Source organism: Podarcis liolepis (assembly GCF_965112155.1).
Source record: "Podarcis liolepis genome assembly, chromosome: 4".
Classification (NCBI taxonomy): Eukaryota; Metazoa; Chordata; class Lepidosauria; order Squamata; family Lacertidae; genus Podarcis; species Podarcis liolepis.
This window is the reverse complement of record NC_139558.1, coordinates 69,017,558-69,031,962: the sequence shown is the minus strand read 5'-3', so window position 1 is coordinate 69,031,962 and position 14,405 is coordinate 69,017,558. Positions and strand designations below refer to the sequence as shown.

Below are 14,405 nucleotides of genomic sequence, written 5' to 3'. Positions count from 1 at the left end.
AAGTGCAGGATAACAGCTGTTGTTTCCCAGTGCCTGCCAGATACTTTTGCATGAATGTATTGGGATGAATGCTCAGTAACTTTTGTATGAACGCGTTAGCATGAACGCTCAGTTGAAAAGCTGGTTAGGAAGCTCCCTAGTCCTGGCACTAAAAAAGGAAGTAATGCTGCCACCTGGTGGTTTTTTCTGGGGAGAGCACTCCATAGTCAGGGACCTACAATTCAAAAGGTTCTCTCGTTGCCACCTTACTGCCAGAGAGGGTGCTCTGAAGATGGTCTCTGCTGATGACCTAAGAGTCATATGAAAAGAGAGTTTCCTTAGGGTGCTGAGCCACTGAAGTCTTCACGGGTCAAAGCCAGTGCTTCTTAAGGAGACATTGATCACATTACTCTTCTTATTATTGTGCTACTCAGGATGGTCTCAGGGGCCATTGGTTGTGCTGCTCGTGTGGGAATAATAATAATAATAATAATAATAATAATAATAATAATAATAATTTATAAATTAAAATCTTATTGCCATTTCACATAGCAGATGTGGGATTAGCAGATAGTGGTGGAATATAATAGGCAAAACAATGACACGTTACCTAAACAACCTCGGCCCAGTATACCTGAAGGAGTGTCTCCACCCCCATTGTTCAGCCTTGACACTGAGGTCCAGCTCCAAGGGCCTTCTGGTAGTTCCCTCACTGTGAGAAGTGAGGTTACAGGGAACCAGGCAGAGGGCCTTCTCAGTGGTGGCGCCCGGCCTGTGGAACGCCCTCCCGTCAGATGTCAAGGAAATAAACAACTATCTGACTAAAAAAATTCCTTCCAGTAGCACCTTAAAGACCAACTAAGTTAGTTCTTGGTATGAGCTTTCGTGTGCTGAAGAAGTATCTGAAGAAGTGTGCATGCACATGAAAGCTCATACCAAGAACTAACTTAGTTGGTCTTTAAGGTGCTACTGGAAGGAATTTTTTTATTTTGACTATGGCAGACCAACACGGCTACCTATCTGTAACTGGAACTATCTGACTGTTAGAAGATATCTGAAGGCAGCCCTGTTGGGGAAGTTTTTAATGTTTGATGTTTTATTGTGTTTATTATTATTCATATTCTATTGAGAGCCAACCAGAGTGGCTGGGGAAGCCCAGACAGATGGTTGGGGTATTAATAATAATAATAATAATAATAATAATAATAATAATAATACTCTTAAACTAAATCCATATATTGAAATGCTGGATTATGAATGTGTCAAAAGCCTGGTTAATCTTACCATCCCCATATTTCATATTGTGGGTTGAGGTTGGGAAGTAGTGACACCTTAAAGGCAGCAAGTAAGTTCATGCCTGAGGTGAGATTTGACACAAAGATTTCCAGTTCACATGTTACTACACTTGCTCCAGCTCTTACCTGTAGACTAGAAAACTCAGGAGGTAGGGAAGCTCCGATTTACATGTGCAATAACATATTGAATCTATGTAACACCATAGAATGTAAGAGAGCAGCAGTACAAATGGAACAGACAGAACTTGTAAGGGTTGGAGATATGCAAGTCTGTTTGCACTCTGTTCCACCTTCGCAGAACCATAGATTTCATCACAAATTTCTTTTGGGGGGGGAAAGGTGGTTGTGACCCTGTTGTTGAACTATGAGGCAGAGGAGTTGCTAGAACCAAGGACACAGAAGATCTTCTGTGGCCAGCCATGGACTAATAGTGTCAAACCATAGGCCCAGAACCCCTTTTCTCACCTGAAGGTAGATCATTCGCAGAAAATACAGCATGCATAAAGTTTCACAGGCTAATGGGAAGTACTTGGACCCTACTGAATACTGGGTGGTATTCAACTGCATTTTACCCAGCTTAGATCTGTTGAAATTAATGAGCCTCATTTAGTCATGTTCATTCATTTTAATGGGCCTACACTAATTATGCTTAGTTGAATACCACCCTCTCTAATAATCTCATTGTGTTTTTTCTTCTCTACTTAATTTCATGGTGGATTGTGCCCTTTGAATCTCCATAGAATAGGCAGTTGTCTTATACAGTGGTACCTCGGGTTACATACGCTTCAGGTTACAGACTCTGCTAACCCAGAAATAGTGCTTCAGGTTAAGAACTTTGCTTCAGGATGAGAATAGAAATCGTGCTCCAGCAGCGTGGCAGCAGCAGGAGGCCCCATTAGCTAAAGTAGTGCTTCAGGTTAAAAACAGTTTTAGGTTAAGTACGTAACTCCAGAACGAATTAAGTACTTAACCCGAGGTACCACTGTAATGCGATGAGTGTCATATTTTGTGAAATATGCTGTGGTAATAAAAAGAAACTTGTGACTACGTGTGCGCTGTTAATTCCTGCGAGTCTCTTGGTTGCCTCTCTGTTTTCCTGAGTTGCAAAAAGAAATTAAATTTATGGCATGAACAGAATGCAGGTGCAATGAAACCATGACTAGCTGGCAGCCAATAGGATGATATGAACAGACAGCACAGAATAGCAGCCGACAGAACTTCCTGTGCATAAGCTTTCTCATACCACGTTGTGCAAGTCAAAATAGAAATGAAGCAATGCAACATAGTCTCCTATTACCTCTGTAGCGAAAGGAAGCTATGTTTGTTATTTAGGCATAGAGGCGTTCTTTCTTGCAAATATAGGCATTTAGGGGCTTGTGGTTTCTCGCTGAACCTACCTGTTTTCAGCTTTCCCAGATTTAAAATCCACATCTTGAGTTGTATGTTTGAAGTATCAGCAGTTGCATTCAGAAAGAAGCTTTTCTCTGCATTCCCAGTGGTTGAGAATCAGTTCTTAAAACGGTGATATCCTCAATATTTTTTTCTGCATTTTTTAAATATAAAAAACACCCGTTTACCCTAAAGTTTGGTGCATTCTAGACTGTGTTGTCAGTTCTGGATTGAGAGCAAAACTCACCCCGCTGCATTTGAGAAAGGCTAAGGTGAACAGCAGCCACGCAGGCTTCCATTTGATATGTCCTGTCTTCCAAAGAGTGGGTGAGGAGAGACGCCAGTACGAACACATCCTGTCGCTCTGTGTGGGGGTGGAGTTTTGTTTATCCCAACCGTTGCCGTGAAGGTGTAGCAAAAGTGCCAGCACAGTAGCCTGTTGCAGCATCAAGGGATGGATAAATGTTCCTGGCCAGCAGTTAGACGATGCTTTCAGAAATGGGTTGGCTACTCAAAGAATACGGGTTTAAGAGGAAGAGAGAAAATACGGGCTAAGCAAATGAAGAGGGAGCTGGAGGCTTGTGGAGAAAATGCATGGAGGGAGCAAAGGAGTTTTGAGGTGCAAGGATTTTGTTGTCATTTTGTCTTTTCAGTTTACTGTCTTGAGAGGGGAGAAGAGGGGAAGTCAGGTTACAAGATAATTCTAGAATGCATTTGACTAGCTATGCTATACAATATCATTCAAGAATGCATTTGACTAGCTATGCTAGCTCAACTATACTGATATTTTCTCCATGACTAGAAGGTAGAATTCAAAAGCAAGTACAGAATTTTCTCATAATCTTATCTTTTTCGGGATAGCATCGGGCTCTTTTTTCATATACTTGCATGTTTTTCATGGATATGCAGAAAATCTTGATTTCACAAACTCCACTTACCTTTCCCCCAAGATTTTTTTTTAAAAAGGGGGGGAGGAATGAATCCTTTCTATAACATTGTTAAGCATTTTTATTTATTTTTAAAACTATCTGTATACCACCCGCTTGCAAATCACCCAGAGGGTGCAGACACACTTATCCTGGAATAAATTCCACGAGACTTGTTCCTATATAGACATGCATCAGATTGTGCTGTAACATTGCAATCCTGTGCACATTTACTTGCAAGTAAGCTCCCTTGGACTCAGCGGCCCTTACAATCATAGGCTTGGACTGGATCTTATTTTTTGTGTCTATTCTTATGTTCAGTTTGCAGACAGATTGAAGTTGAGTACTTGGAATAAGGTTAAGGTTAAAGGAGCACTTCTGAATACTGAAAATTAGGTAGCTGGCAGCTGAGACTCTAGTTGCCCTAGTTGTCATGTACAGTGCTTTTGAATGCAAGGTTAAGGCTACTGTAACATGTTTAACTTGCATCCTGGAGAACCATCCTTTAAAACTGACTTTATACTGTACCTGGAGGTATGTAAAGCTATGTGTTGGTGACAGCTTTCTCAAGCCTTTAGTGGTGTAATTCGGCCAAACCCTCAGCCTTGCAGTCACATGAACTGCACAAGTACAGAGTACTCATATGTTGAAATGCAAGCATGAAGTGTGGTTTGCAACGTTTCTCAAGAGGAGATTCAGCAATCACTGATGTTGATGTAGTCGTAATCCTTCAGAGTCTGCTTAACCCTAACGTTTGCATTACCACAAATGTTTATTTAGAAGATTTGCCCTTCTGAAGTCCATTGTTTTCTGTGAGTGATCATAATTTACTAAAAGTTTATGCCTTGCATGACCTTTGCATGTTGCTTGCTTAAATTTATAAAGTATGTACGAATTGCTTGCTGATTAGAAGAATGTTAGATTGAAATCCATGATACCTACATTCCAGGATATAGGATTCAGGATCAATGTGCCAGTTTTTAAGTACCCTTTTCATTCAGTTTGATGCTAATATTAATTTCTGCATGTATCCTAGCCCTCACCTTTAATGGTTTTCATTGCTTCTTTCAAATATTAGGAGCGTCAGCGGCTGGAGACCATTCTTAACCTGTGTGCAGAATATTCCAAGCCAGACAGTGATCCTGCCACTGTCACAACTGTAGCCGATGTTCAGAAAATCAATAAAGAACTTGAAAAGCTTCAGGTATCTGAAGAAGATTCTGTCTTTGACGATTCTCAGATGACTCCCGAAACGAGATTCAGAAATCACTTGCAGATGCCAACTGGAGATACCGACTTCTCTGAGTTCAGTGATCTAGGTCAAAATGCTATGGGATTCTTTACCCCCCGAGGGATGAGAACAAATAAACATTTAGGTGACAACAGGACAACATCACCCTTACCTTCTTCTCCCTTCTTGAAGAGTGCCAATGAATCGTCCTACCTGAGCATCATGTCCAAGGTAATGGCAAATACTTTATAAGACAAACTGGCTGGGGATCCCGTTCTGTGTTAGATCAGTTACCATGAGAAATAGTTAAAATCCACAAGTTTCAATCGCAAACCTGCGTTTATATATATGTTTAGCTTAGAAATGCCAGTTTTGAGGCCACAATTCAGATAAGTGCAAACTAACACCTTGTAACTTCTTTTCTGAACAGCACCAACCTCCTCTTCACGGACAGGTCCCAATGCTGTTTGTTAGTGACTGACTGCCACTGCCAAGGGGGGGGGGGTCTACTTGATTTTCAGCTGCCATCACTGTTGGACAACCAAAGAAAGAGAGCCCAGTTCATATAGTAGTGCAGGCTACATTCAAGGCTGCCACACTGTGGCGGCATCCAGGAAGTGCACAGTCCCCTTGGCACCAATCAGAGCAACGGATGGGAAGTGAAGCCATTGCAAAATACGCAACCAGATCAGTATTCAAAAATAAAAGCTGGTGACTTCTTTTCTTTTCAATGCTGACATATGGTCCAAATGAAACAACAAGTAGCTGTCAGTTAGACCTTTCTTATGCCTCTGAACGTTACTTTTTTCTAGAGAGAAAGAAAATAAAAAGGGGGGCAATAAGTACTCTTGTCTCTCTCAAAGTGGTCTTCGTTAAACTGTTTGTCCACAAGTGTAGTGTGATGCTGTTTGAAAGAGAGGATTCATGATGTCCGGGTGTGCTCAGTTGCCTCCAGGAAACACAGAATGTTATATGTCAGCCGGTAAAGGAAAACTAGGATGAGAAAAGTGAATTCGTATCCTCGAGCCCTTTAGACCTTATAGTATCCTGTACTAGAGAATGGCATGGTGCCTGGAACTGTCAACACAAGCACTGCACATCCCACTCAGCTATGATTAGCAGACTGCTAATGGGTTTGGGAGGGCAGAAAGAGAGGGGAATCCAGGCTGCAGTTTTTCCGACACCCCGAAGAGATCGGAATTGACTTTTTAGAAAAACTGAACCCTGAATCTTCAGGTCTTAGTAGAAGTGTTGTGCTCTCATGGGATCAGCATAATAATTTTTCGGAAGTTAAAACACTCTGCACAGAGCTCCCAGGAGGCAGATGCTGCTGTGTATTGTTGGTGAACAGGGAATCATATAAGAAAAAATGTATTATTGTTGCAGCAGTGACCAACTGGGTTAGGCTGAGGATGAGGGACGGTCCTGTTAGTTTCTCCCTTTTGGTACATTCTTCATATCGTAAGGAGAGAGAGAGATGTATGGAATTGTTCCATGTCACCTTTCTACTTCTTTCCCTCTCAAAGCACATAGTGCTGTTCCTGGGGGGGTGGTCTATACTGCTCACTATACTGCTATATGAACTGACCCACACCCTGCAATAATCATCTAGTCCCTTCTTCATGTGCCCCCTCTGCTTGTTTATAATGTCCCCCCCCCCTTTGTCTTTACAGGATTGTGGTCTTGCATCTCTTCCTTATGATTATACTTTGCCTCCTATAAGTGAGGAACCCTGTTGTTAATTCTCTGCTAGTAAGGTGAAACCCAAGCTGCAGTGTTAGAAATAGCTGAGCAGGGATTCTTGTGAAAAGGGGGCTTTCCTGTTAGGATTACTAGTGCTAGTAAGGAGTACAGTTCATTAAAAAAAAATCTCTTATATTATGTTAATAGCAATAGCAGTGATCACTTGAATGCAATTCATTATTTGTTCTAAAATGCCAGAGTTGTAGCTCCAAAACTGTATTGCTTAACAGACATCTGAGAGAAGGGCATATGGTTTAGTAATTTAAGGCAAAGGACAGAGAATAGGAACTGAGTCCTGGGTGTAGTTCTGATACTGAGAAATACTCTTGTGACCTTATGCAACTAATTTGCCCTCTGAAGACTAGCCAGCCCCCCTTGGAACACAAAAGCCATAGTCAGGGCACCAGGGACGCAGTCCTAAGCACAGGCAATGTGTGAATAAACCTGAAGAGATTGTTGTGCTATCAGTCCCTCCCTGTGCTAGGGTTTAAAGCAGTTTGATGCAGGCAGTGCTTTTCTTTCTATAAAAAAAAATAATGTTTAGGGGTACTCTCATTTTGACTCAAGAAAATCACCATTTTGTAGTTCAAATCGGGGAAAATAAATACAGTAAGTGGACAAAAGTACAAAGATTCACAAACTGTTTAGGAGTATGTGTACCCCTGCATCCCCCCCAGGAAAAAAATCACAGGATGCAGAAAATAGTTGCTCAGAAAATAGCCTTGACACTAGTTTTTGTATCTTCCCATATTGTCCAATAGGTAAACGGGTAGGAGTTTTGAAACAGCACCTTTGAGGAGTATGAGAAAACAGTATTAACAAAGGAGGGGGGGGGGGGAATCTGATTTATACAGTGCAATTCTGCTGCTGTTGTTCTTAAAAATCTGCTGGCTTAAGCAACGTTTTGGGCCTGGTATTTTTAGGTAATACTAAGAGCAGTTGTTGGGGTGGGGATGGAGCAATGAGAAAACATACATTTTGGGAACTTGTATTTTTAAAAAGTAACAACACTTCCTTGTTGTTCTTTCAGACACCAGAGTGCATAAGTGATGAACAAAGAGCACTTGAGCTTAATCAGATGGAAGAACAGCGCATTATAATACTGAATAACTTGGAAGAACTTGAACAGAAGGTCAAAGATTTAAATGATCAGATGGATGAGTCCTCTAGGGAGGTATAAAAAGTATTCTCTTTGTTTTTATCTGATTAGATTTGAGCCTCTATCTTGCTGCAAGAAGCTGCAGGTGTACATAAAACACATTCATCTGATTACTGAAATGTTGGTTGATATGAAACAAGGCTGGAGAGCCACTAGCCCATGGATCAAACCTGGTCTTCTGGTGGGTCCAAATTGCCCCCCCCCCATTTCCCCCCAAGCCATGCTTACCTGCCTATCAGCTGAAGATTGACAGGTGGCTCTGCCCACCTGTCAGAGTTGGCCTATGGCTTGGTGGGGAGATAACCATCTGTTCAGCTGGGCCAAAAGGGTACCTTGCCCGTGGTACAATGGTCATCATGCCACCACATGTATGTTGTGAACACATGAAGGCACCATAGCTGTCAACTTTCCCCCCTTTTTAAGGGAAATTCCCTTATTCTGAATAGGATTCCTTGCAAGAAAAGGGAAAAGTTGACAGCTATGGAAGGCACAGCAAGAATGTGCCTTTTACAGTAGCTGTACTCATGATGCTGATATACCTGCTGGCCACACTCCTTAGCACCAGCACATTGGGTGTTAGCATTTATTTTTAGTCCTATGCGAATGATAGCACAATAGCACATCCAAGTGAAGGGTGCTATAGCAGCTTGGGGTGGGGGTTGGTGATCCTCATTGGGACAACAGCTTGGATCTTGGTGTCTAATCTATAAACCGCACTATATTCAAGGGGGCTTACCCTCTAGTAAGTGTGTTTAGGATTGCAGTCATGTAAGTAATGAATTCTACAAAATTGCAAATATGAACTGCGAAGTATTACTTGGGAGTACTGCAGAGGTATCTGCCATAGCCAAAGCGTAAGGAAATGAACCCCACCGTTAAATTATAAATCCCTTCTGAATTCTGCTTTACTTGGGATCTCACATTGCCAAAAACAACCTGCAAATGACTCAGTTCCTAGTGAATAACCTTAGTAAAGGGGGAGCAGCTGTTACAAAAGGGATCAACATAACAACTGTGCCATGAGGAAGTGAAAATACTACAAGCAGACAGAAGCAGAAGCACTAGAAAGTTCTTGCCAACTTTGGATTCCGTTTTCAATAGCATGCTGTTTTTGTACATGTCTTAAACTATCTCAAGAGAAGTTAATGTGGCTTTGCATCACAGTGTGTTTTAAAATATGCAGCATGCATGAATAGGCCTTCAAAAAGTGTTTGTCAGTATTTCTTTGTGAGCTGGCTTGAGGCTGAGAAATTTTTTTCGTGTTCTTAGATGGATATGGAATGTGCCCTATTGGATGGGGAGCAGAAATCTGAAACAGCTGAACTTCTCAAGGAGAAGGAAATACTGGATCATTTAAACAGGAAGATAGCTGAGCTGGAGAGAAATGCCATTGGTGAAAAGACCAAGGTAAATAAAGTTATGGTATCCCTGTTTTAATTATATTTTTGTGCAGAATTGGAATTTCAGTAACTGGTATTTTCAAAAGAAAATAGTGTGTCATGGTGCATTGTTTTAAGATGAAATAAAAAAATATGTGAACTAATTTAGAAGCCACTGTGGAAATTAAAAAAGAAAGATAATTTGAACTTGGTATGGGTTTTGTTGGGCATTGATGCTATAATTAGTTACTTACTGAAGAAACACAGTTATTACGAAAACACACAACATGTTGAATTATGAAGAATGAGAACTAAGGCTGCAATCATTTGCAGTTTCCTGGGAGTAAGTCAAATTAAACTCAGATTTTCTTCTGAGTAGACACGAGTAAGGCATAACGGGGGGGATTCTGCACTTTAATGTGGTGTCTACAGTCTTTTTCTTATTGTGCATGTTCAGCAATTTTAATAATGTCATCTGCAATGGGTTTCCTTCATAGTAGTGAAAATCTTGAGAATTTTATTTACCTCTCATGGCTACATATTTTTAGCTTAAGTACATTAAATTTTGCACGCCTGGAATTTGCTCTCCTAAACATAATGTTTTGATAACCTGCTACAGAATACTGAGGGGACAAAAGGAAACAAAAGTCTAAGTTGCAAAAGAGCATTGAACATTACATTAAATCATTTTATGTGTAACGTGGAAGCCAATGTGCAAATACTGTAACATTTTAATTAAATGTTATCACATTCCAGAAATTCAAGATTATGTAAAAATGAGAATCCACATAATCACTAAATTAGGTCCAAAGTTGTGTGCCAGTAAAAAAAAATACCCCATGGCCATAGCTTTTAGGAATGTGAGAAGTGATGTGCATATGTGTATATAAATGCTTTACCCTTTCAGCAGTCCTCCTACAACGGTCCTCCCATTGGGAACTCTTGTATGGAACTTGCCTCAATGGAGCATGCATTTGGCATCAAATTTAAAAGCTGCTGAATGCAAGCTCTGCTTGCAGAGAAACAATCTGGAGCGCATTGCGAGGCTCCTGCTTGTTCATTTGCAGCTGCAGCTTTAGCCGTCCCACATCTGCCCTGATGTTCTATGAGATTCAGTGTGTATGGCTGTGGAAAGACAGTTTCATGGGCCAAATTAGGATGCCTGTAACTAAAATTCACCCAACAGAGAGAAGATTTACACTGCCTTCACAACCATTGGCAGTTATAAAAATAATAATATAATTTTATTATATATACATTATTATATATATTATTGTATTATATTATAGTATATAGAGTTTGACCAGTGGAAGACAGGAGTGCCTGGCGTGCTCTGGTCCATGGGATCACGAAGAGTCGGACACAATGGTCAAAGGCCTGGAAACGATGCCTTATGAGGAACGGCTAAGGGAGCTGGGCATGTTTAGCCTGGAGAAGAGGAGGTTAAGGGGTGATATGATAGCCATGTTCAAATATATAAAAGGATGTCACATAGAGGAGGGAGAAAGGTTGTTTTCTGCTGCTCCAGAGAAGCGGACACGGAGCAATGGATCCAAACTACAAGAAAGAAGATTCCACCTAAACATTAGGAAGAACTTCCTGACAGTAAGAGCTGTTTGACAGTGGAATTTGCTGCCAAGGAGTGTGGTGGAGTCTCCTTCTCTGGAGGTCTTTAAGCAGAGGCTTGACAACCATATGTCAGGAGTGCTCTGATGGTGTTTCCTGCTTGGCAGGGGGTTGGACTCGATGGCCCTTGTGGTCTCTTCCAACTCTATGATTCTATGATTCTATGATTCTACAACTAAATGACTAAACAACAACAACAACAACATATTTAGATTGCAGCTTAATGTATGTAGGAGATGCACTAGTTAGGATTGCTCTGTGAGTTCTGTTTTTTAACACGCTGTTCCTGAAAGAACCATTGGAATAAATGGTTTTGTAGCTTCTAGTTTCTAGTGGTTTACAAATGGTTTGATGATACCGTATTGACGTGAATCTCATGCGCCATCGAATCTAATGCGCACCTAAGTTTTCAAAACCTATGGACCCCCAAAGTATTTGCTGCATCAGCGGTGCTTTTCAAGCTTGCGATTGAATCTAATGTGCCATGAAACCTAACGCACACCCTAATTTTCGTGACATAATTTGGCCAAAAAAGGTGCGCCTTACACTCGAGTAAATACGGTAGTTGTAAGGAGCAGCTGTAGTTCACACCTGCATCCTTCCCATGTATCATTTTGACTCCTTCAGTATCTTCCTTCAGCCTTAAAGCCCATGTGGTATCATTTCCCCACTCGTATTCCGTTTTCTGGTATTGCTGTTCACTTCTGAACAGCTGTTCTGATCTCTTCCACCAGTGAATGGAGATTTGTGAATAGTGAAATGATATCTGTGTACAACTTGTGAAAGACAAAACCATTTCATTCATAAAAATATATAGCACCAATGATAGCAGGTCTGTTTTGCGGTGGTGATAGCTTGATGTTTATGGAAAGAGTTAAGACTGGAATTAATTGCTGATCTAGGCACCTGTTTGACAGGAAGTCTTATGCAAAGTCATCTGACCGTTTAAGGGCACCTGCTTCAGAAGCTTGTGAAATTCTTAAGAGATATCATGAATGAAAACATAATCAGCTTTCCATCTGCGTGCTTAAAATAGACTAAAGGGAGAATTTTCATATTACTTGTAATCTTATTCATCTACTTCAAAGACCACAGACACCATACAACATGCTGCAGAATATTGAACCACTTATGCTTTCACAGTAATTTCCCATTGTTCTGCAGCAATTGAAAAGGAAACTGCACATTCACAACCACCTGAGTAGGTTTTATTAAGTTAGAATGTTTTGAATAAAATTGAACCCAGTTTACTTGATTTCTTAATTTGCAGGAAGACTAAATTCAACGTCAGCAAAAAAATGCCAGCATTATGAGACTACCGCTGAATTTAGGCTGTGTACTATTTGCTAATGTGGAATAAAAGATGAAGGATCAGTGGAGCTTGGATAAATGTTCGTAGGACAGACAATTAGTACAAAAGAAGAGCTTCGCTGCATTAAGCCAAAGGTTCATAGAGCCAACACAATGCCTCTGGGATGCTTCTGGCAAGCCCACATGCAAGGCATAGAAGCAACATACATTCCCTGAACATGGAGGTGCCTCACAGCCATATAGACAGGCATATCCTCTTCCATGATTTTCTCTAAACTAGTAGCCATCATCACATCCTGTGGCAATGAGTTCCATAAGTTATGTTGGGCGGTGAGGCTATATGCACTTTGCTCTATCTGCCTAGAATCTGTCCTTAATCTCTTTCTTTGGATGACCCTGAGTGTTTAAATCTTCACATTATGGATAATTTTTTAATATTTTATCCTAGGTGTGGGGAACCTTTTCCAGGCTGTGGACTGTATTCCCTCATGGGGCAGAGTTCCCACATGCTAGTGGTGGGAAGGGGCCAGAGCAATAGATGCGAATCTTACTTTTGCACGTTCTAGCCATGCAAAAGTTGGAAGTTTCTACACAGAGAGATGCGTCTCTGCATCCTGACAAACAAGATGCAGTAATCTCAGATCAAGTACACATTCTAGCTAGGCTGAAGCACTCTAGGAAGGGTGCTGAGCAGTGTTTGTGAAAGGTGTGGCCTGGGAGGAATCTTGAAGGCCAGATGGAGGATCTTGGAGGACTTCACATGGGGCCTAAGTTAAGCTTATTCTCCTGGTTTGTTATCCTTAATTAAGCTACAGTTTCCCATTTCAAACGCACAGGGAAATCTGGCTTAATGTAAGCCAGTACAGTGGTACCTCTAGTTACGAACTTAATTTGTTCCGGAGGTCCCTTCTTAACCTGAAACTGTTCTTAACTAGAGGTGTGCTTTCGCTAATGGGGCACATGATTTCCATTCACATCCTGGGGCAAAGTTCTCAACTCGAGGTAACTCTTTCAGATTAGCGGAGTTTGTAACCTGAAGCGTCTGTAACCTGAGGCGTTTGTAACTTGAGGCACCACTGTATCTTGATGCTGAAAGGAGGGGTGAGGGAAGAGCATATGTCTCTGGTGCTCATCCTGGCTTTATAAACCATGGTTTAAAGACCAGCTTATAAGCCATTATTTATAAAGTCTTGGCCAACCATCTGACAATGCCAATGGGTAGTAAGCTTATTGAGTGCTTCTGTTATAATTTAATATCAGTTTATAGAATCATATTGCTAATGGGAATGTAAAACATTAGACCTGAACTTCATGTGATCCAGCCCTAAGGCAGGAGACAGAATGCATTACTTAGCCCAGCCGTCTCAGTTATAGCTTATTTGGAGTGACATTTTTTTTGCAGTTTAGAACTGACTTTCATATTTCCAGAACTTTCTTAAAATTATATTTAGGCTCTATGCAATTATACAGGTTGTATCTCTTAGACATGTATAAAATGCCCTTTTCCCGTAGGGTAGCTTATATGGAATTATCTTCCCAGTGGGAAAATGGCTTTGATATAAGATGAGACTGGTGAAAACAGGTGTACTCAGTGGAATTTCCCCTGTAGGAAAGAAGTTCCTTGCCTTGTTTGTGCATGTGTAGGGAACAGATAGGATTCACCGCTTCCAGCTACAGCTGGGAATCCAAGCAGCGACTCTTGATGGTGATATTTGACACGGTCACAGCTGCCAGAGAGGAAGGGAAGGGTATCCAGGATGGGCTGTGGCTCTTAACTTCCCCCTGCCGCTGGACCTCTGCCGCTTCCATTTCTCTGTTGCTGCTTATCTCCTGGTCAGGATCTCCCAGCTCTTCCTAATAGCAAAGATCTAGTGGAAAGGAAAACAGTGAGCTGCAATCTCTATCATGCATGTTCACCTGGGTGGAAAAAGACCTCTCGTGACTAGGGGAAGGAAATGGAGATTGGTGGCGGCAGCGCTAAGAAACAGGAGTTTGATCTGGGCCAGTTCCCAGCTGGATTCTTGGCTAAGCTTGTGGGTTCCTTTCCGGCATCAAAGGGTATGTAGTCAGTATGGGATTGGCTGCTCCACGAGATCCTCTAAACTGCGCATGTGCATGCATTCTAGGACTTCCTAAGTGCCAGAGAAAAATTCTGATTCTTTACTAGCATCACAAACTGCTGTTCAGTGTTTTGTAACTGTCTCATTTACAACTTCCCGTGTTACTTGTTTATAGCTGCCTGGTGTGTCCCATAATCTGAGTCTTTTCCTGCTAGTAACAAAATGCCTAAGTTGTGCAAAGGACTGCAGATGTAGTTGTCAGTAAAAAACAAAACAAAACCCTGCATAACATAAAGAGAAGATAAAG

General features: G+C 41.3%; 1 protein-coding gene and 1 long non-coding RNA gene across 22 annotated transcripts in view; one reads left to right on the top strand and one right to left on the bottom strand.

Moving 5' to 3' along the window:
* The window catches only part of LOC310704806, a 31,770-nt gene extending 28,728 nt beyond the window's left edge, over positions 1-3,042 (bottom strand). The window contains exon 1 of the long non-coding RNA XR_014525026.1: positions 2,672-3,042. This is a non-coding gene — a long non-coding RNA (uncharacterized lncRNA). The remainder of the gene's footprint in view (positions 1-2,671) is intronic.
* The window catches only part of PHLDB2 (pleckstrin homology like domain family B member 2), a 73,877-nt gene that overhangs the window by 28,676 nt on the left and 30,796 nt on the right, over positions 1-14,405 (top strand). For all 21 annotated transcript variants that reach the window (XM_083498543.1, XM_083498552.1, XM_083498549.1 and 18 more), the window contains 3 exons: positions 4,668-5,051; positions 7,594-7,737; positions 8,992-9,129. In XM_083498543.1, coding sequence (XP_083354669.1) covers positions 4,668-5,051; positions 7,594-7,737; positions 8,992-9,129 — 666 coding nt within the window. The remainder of the gene's footprint in view (positions 1-4,667; positions 5,052-7,593; positions 7,738-8,991; positions 9,130-14,405) is intronic.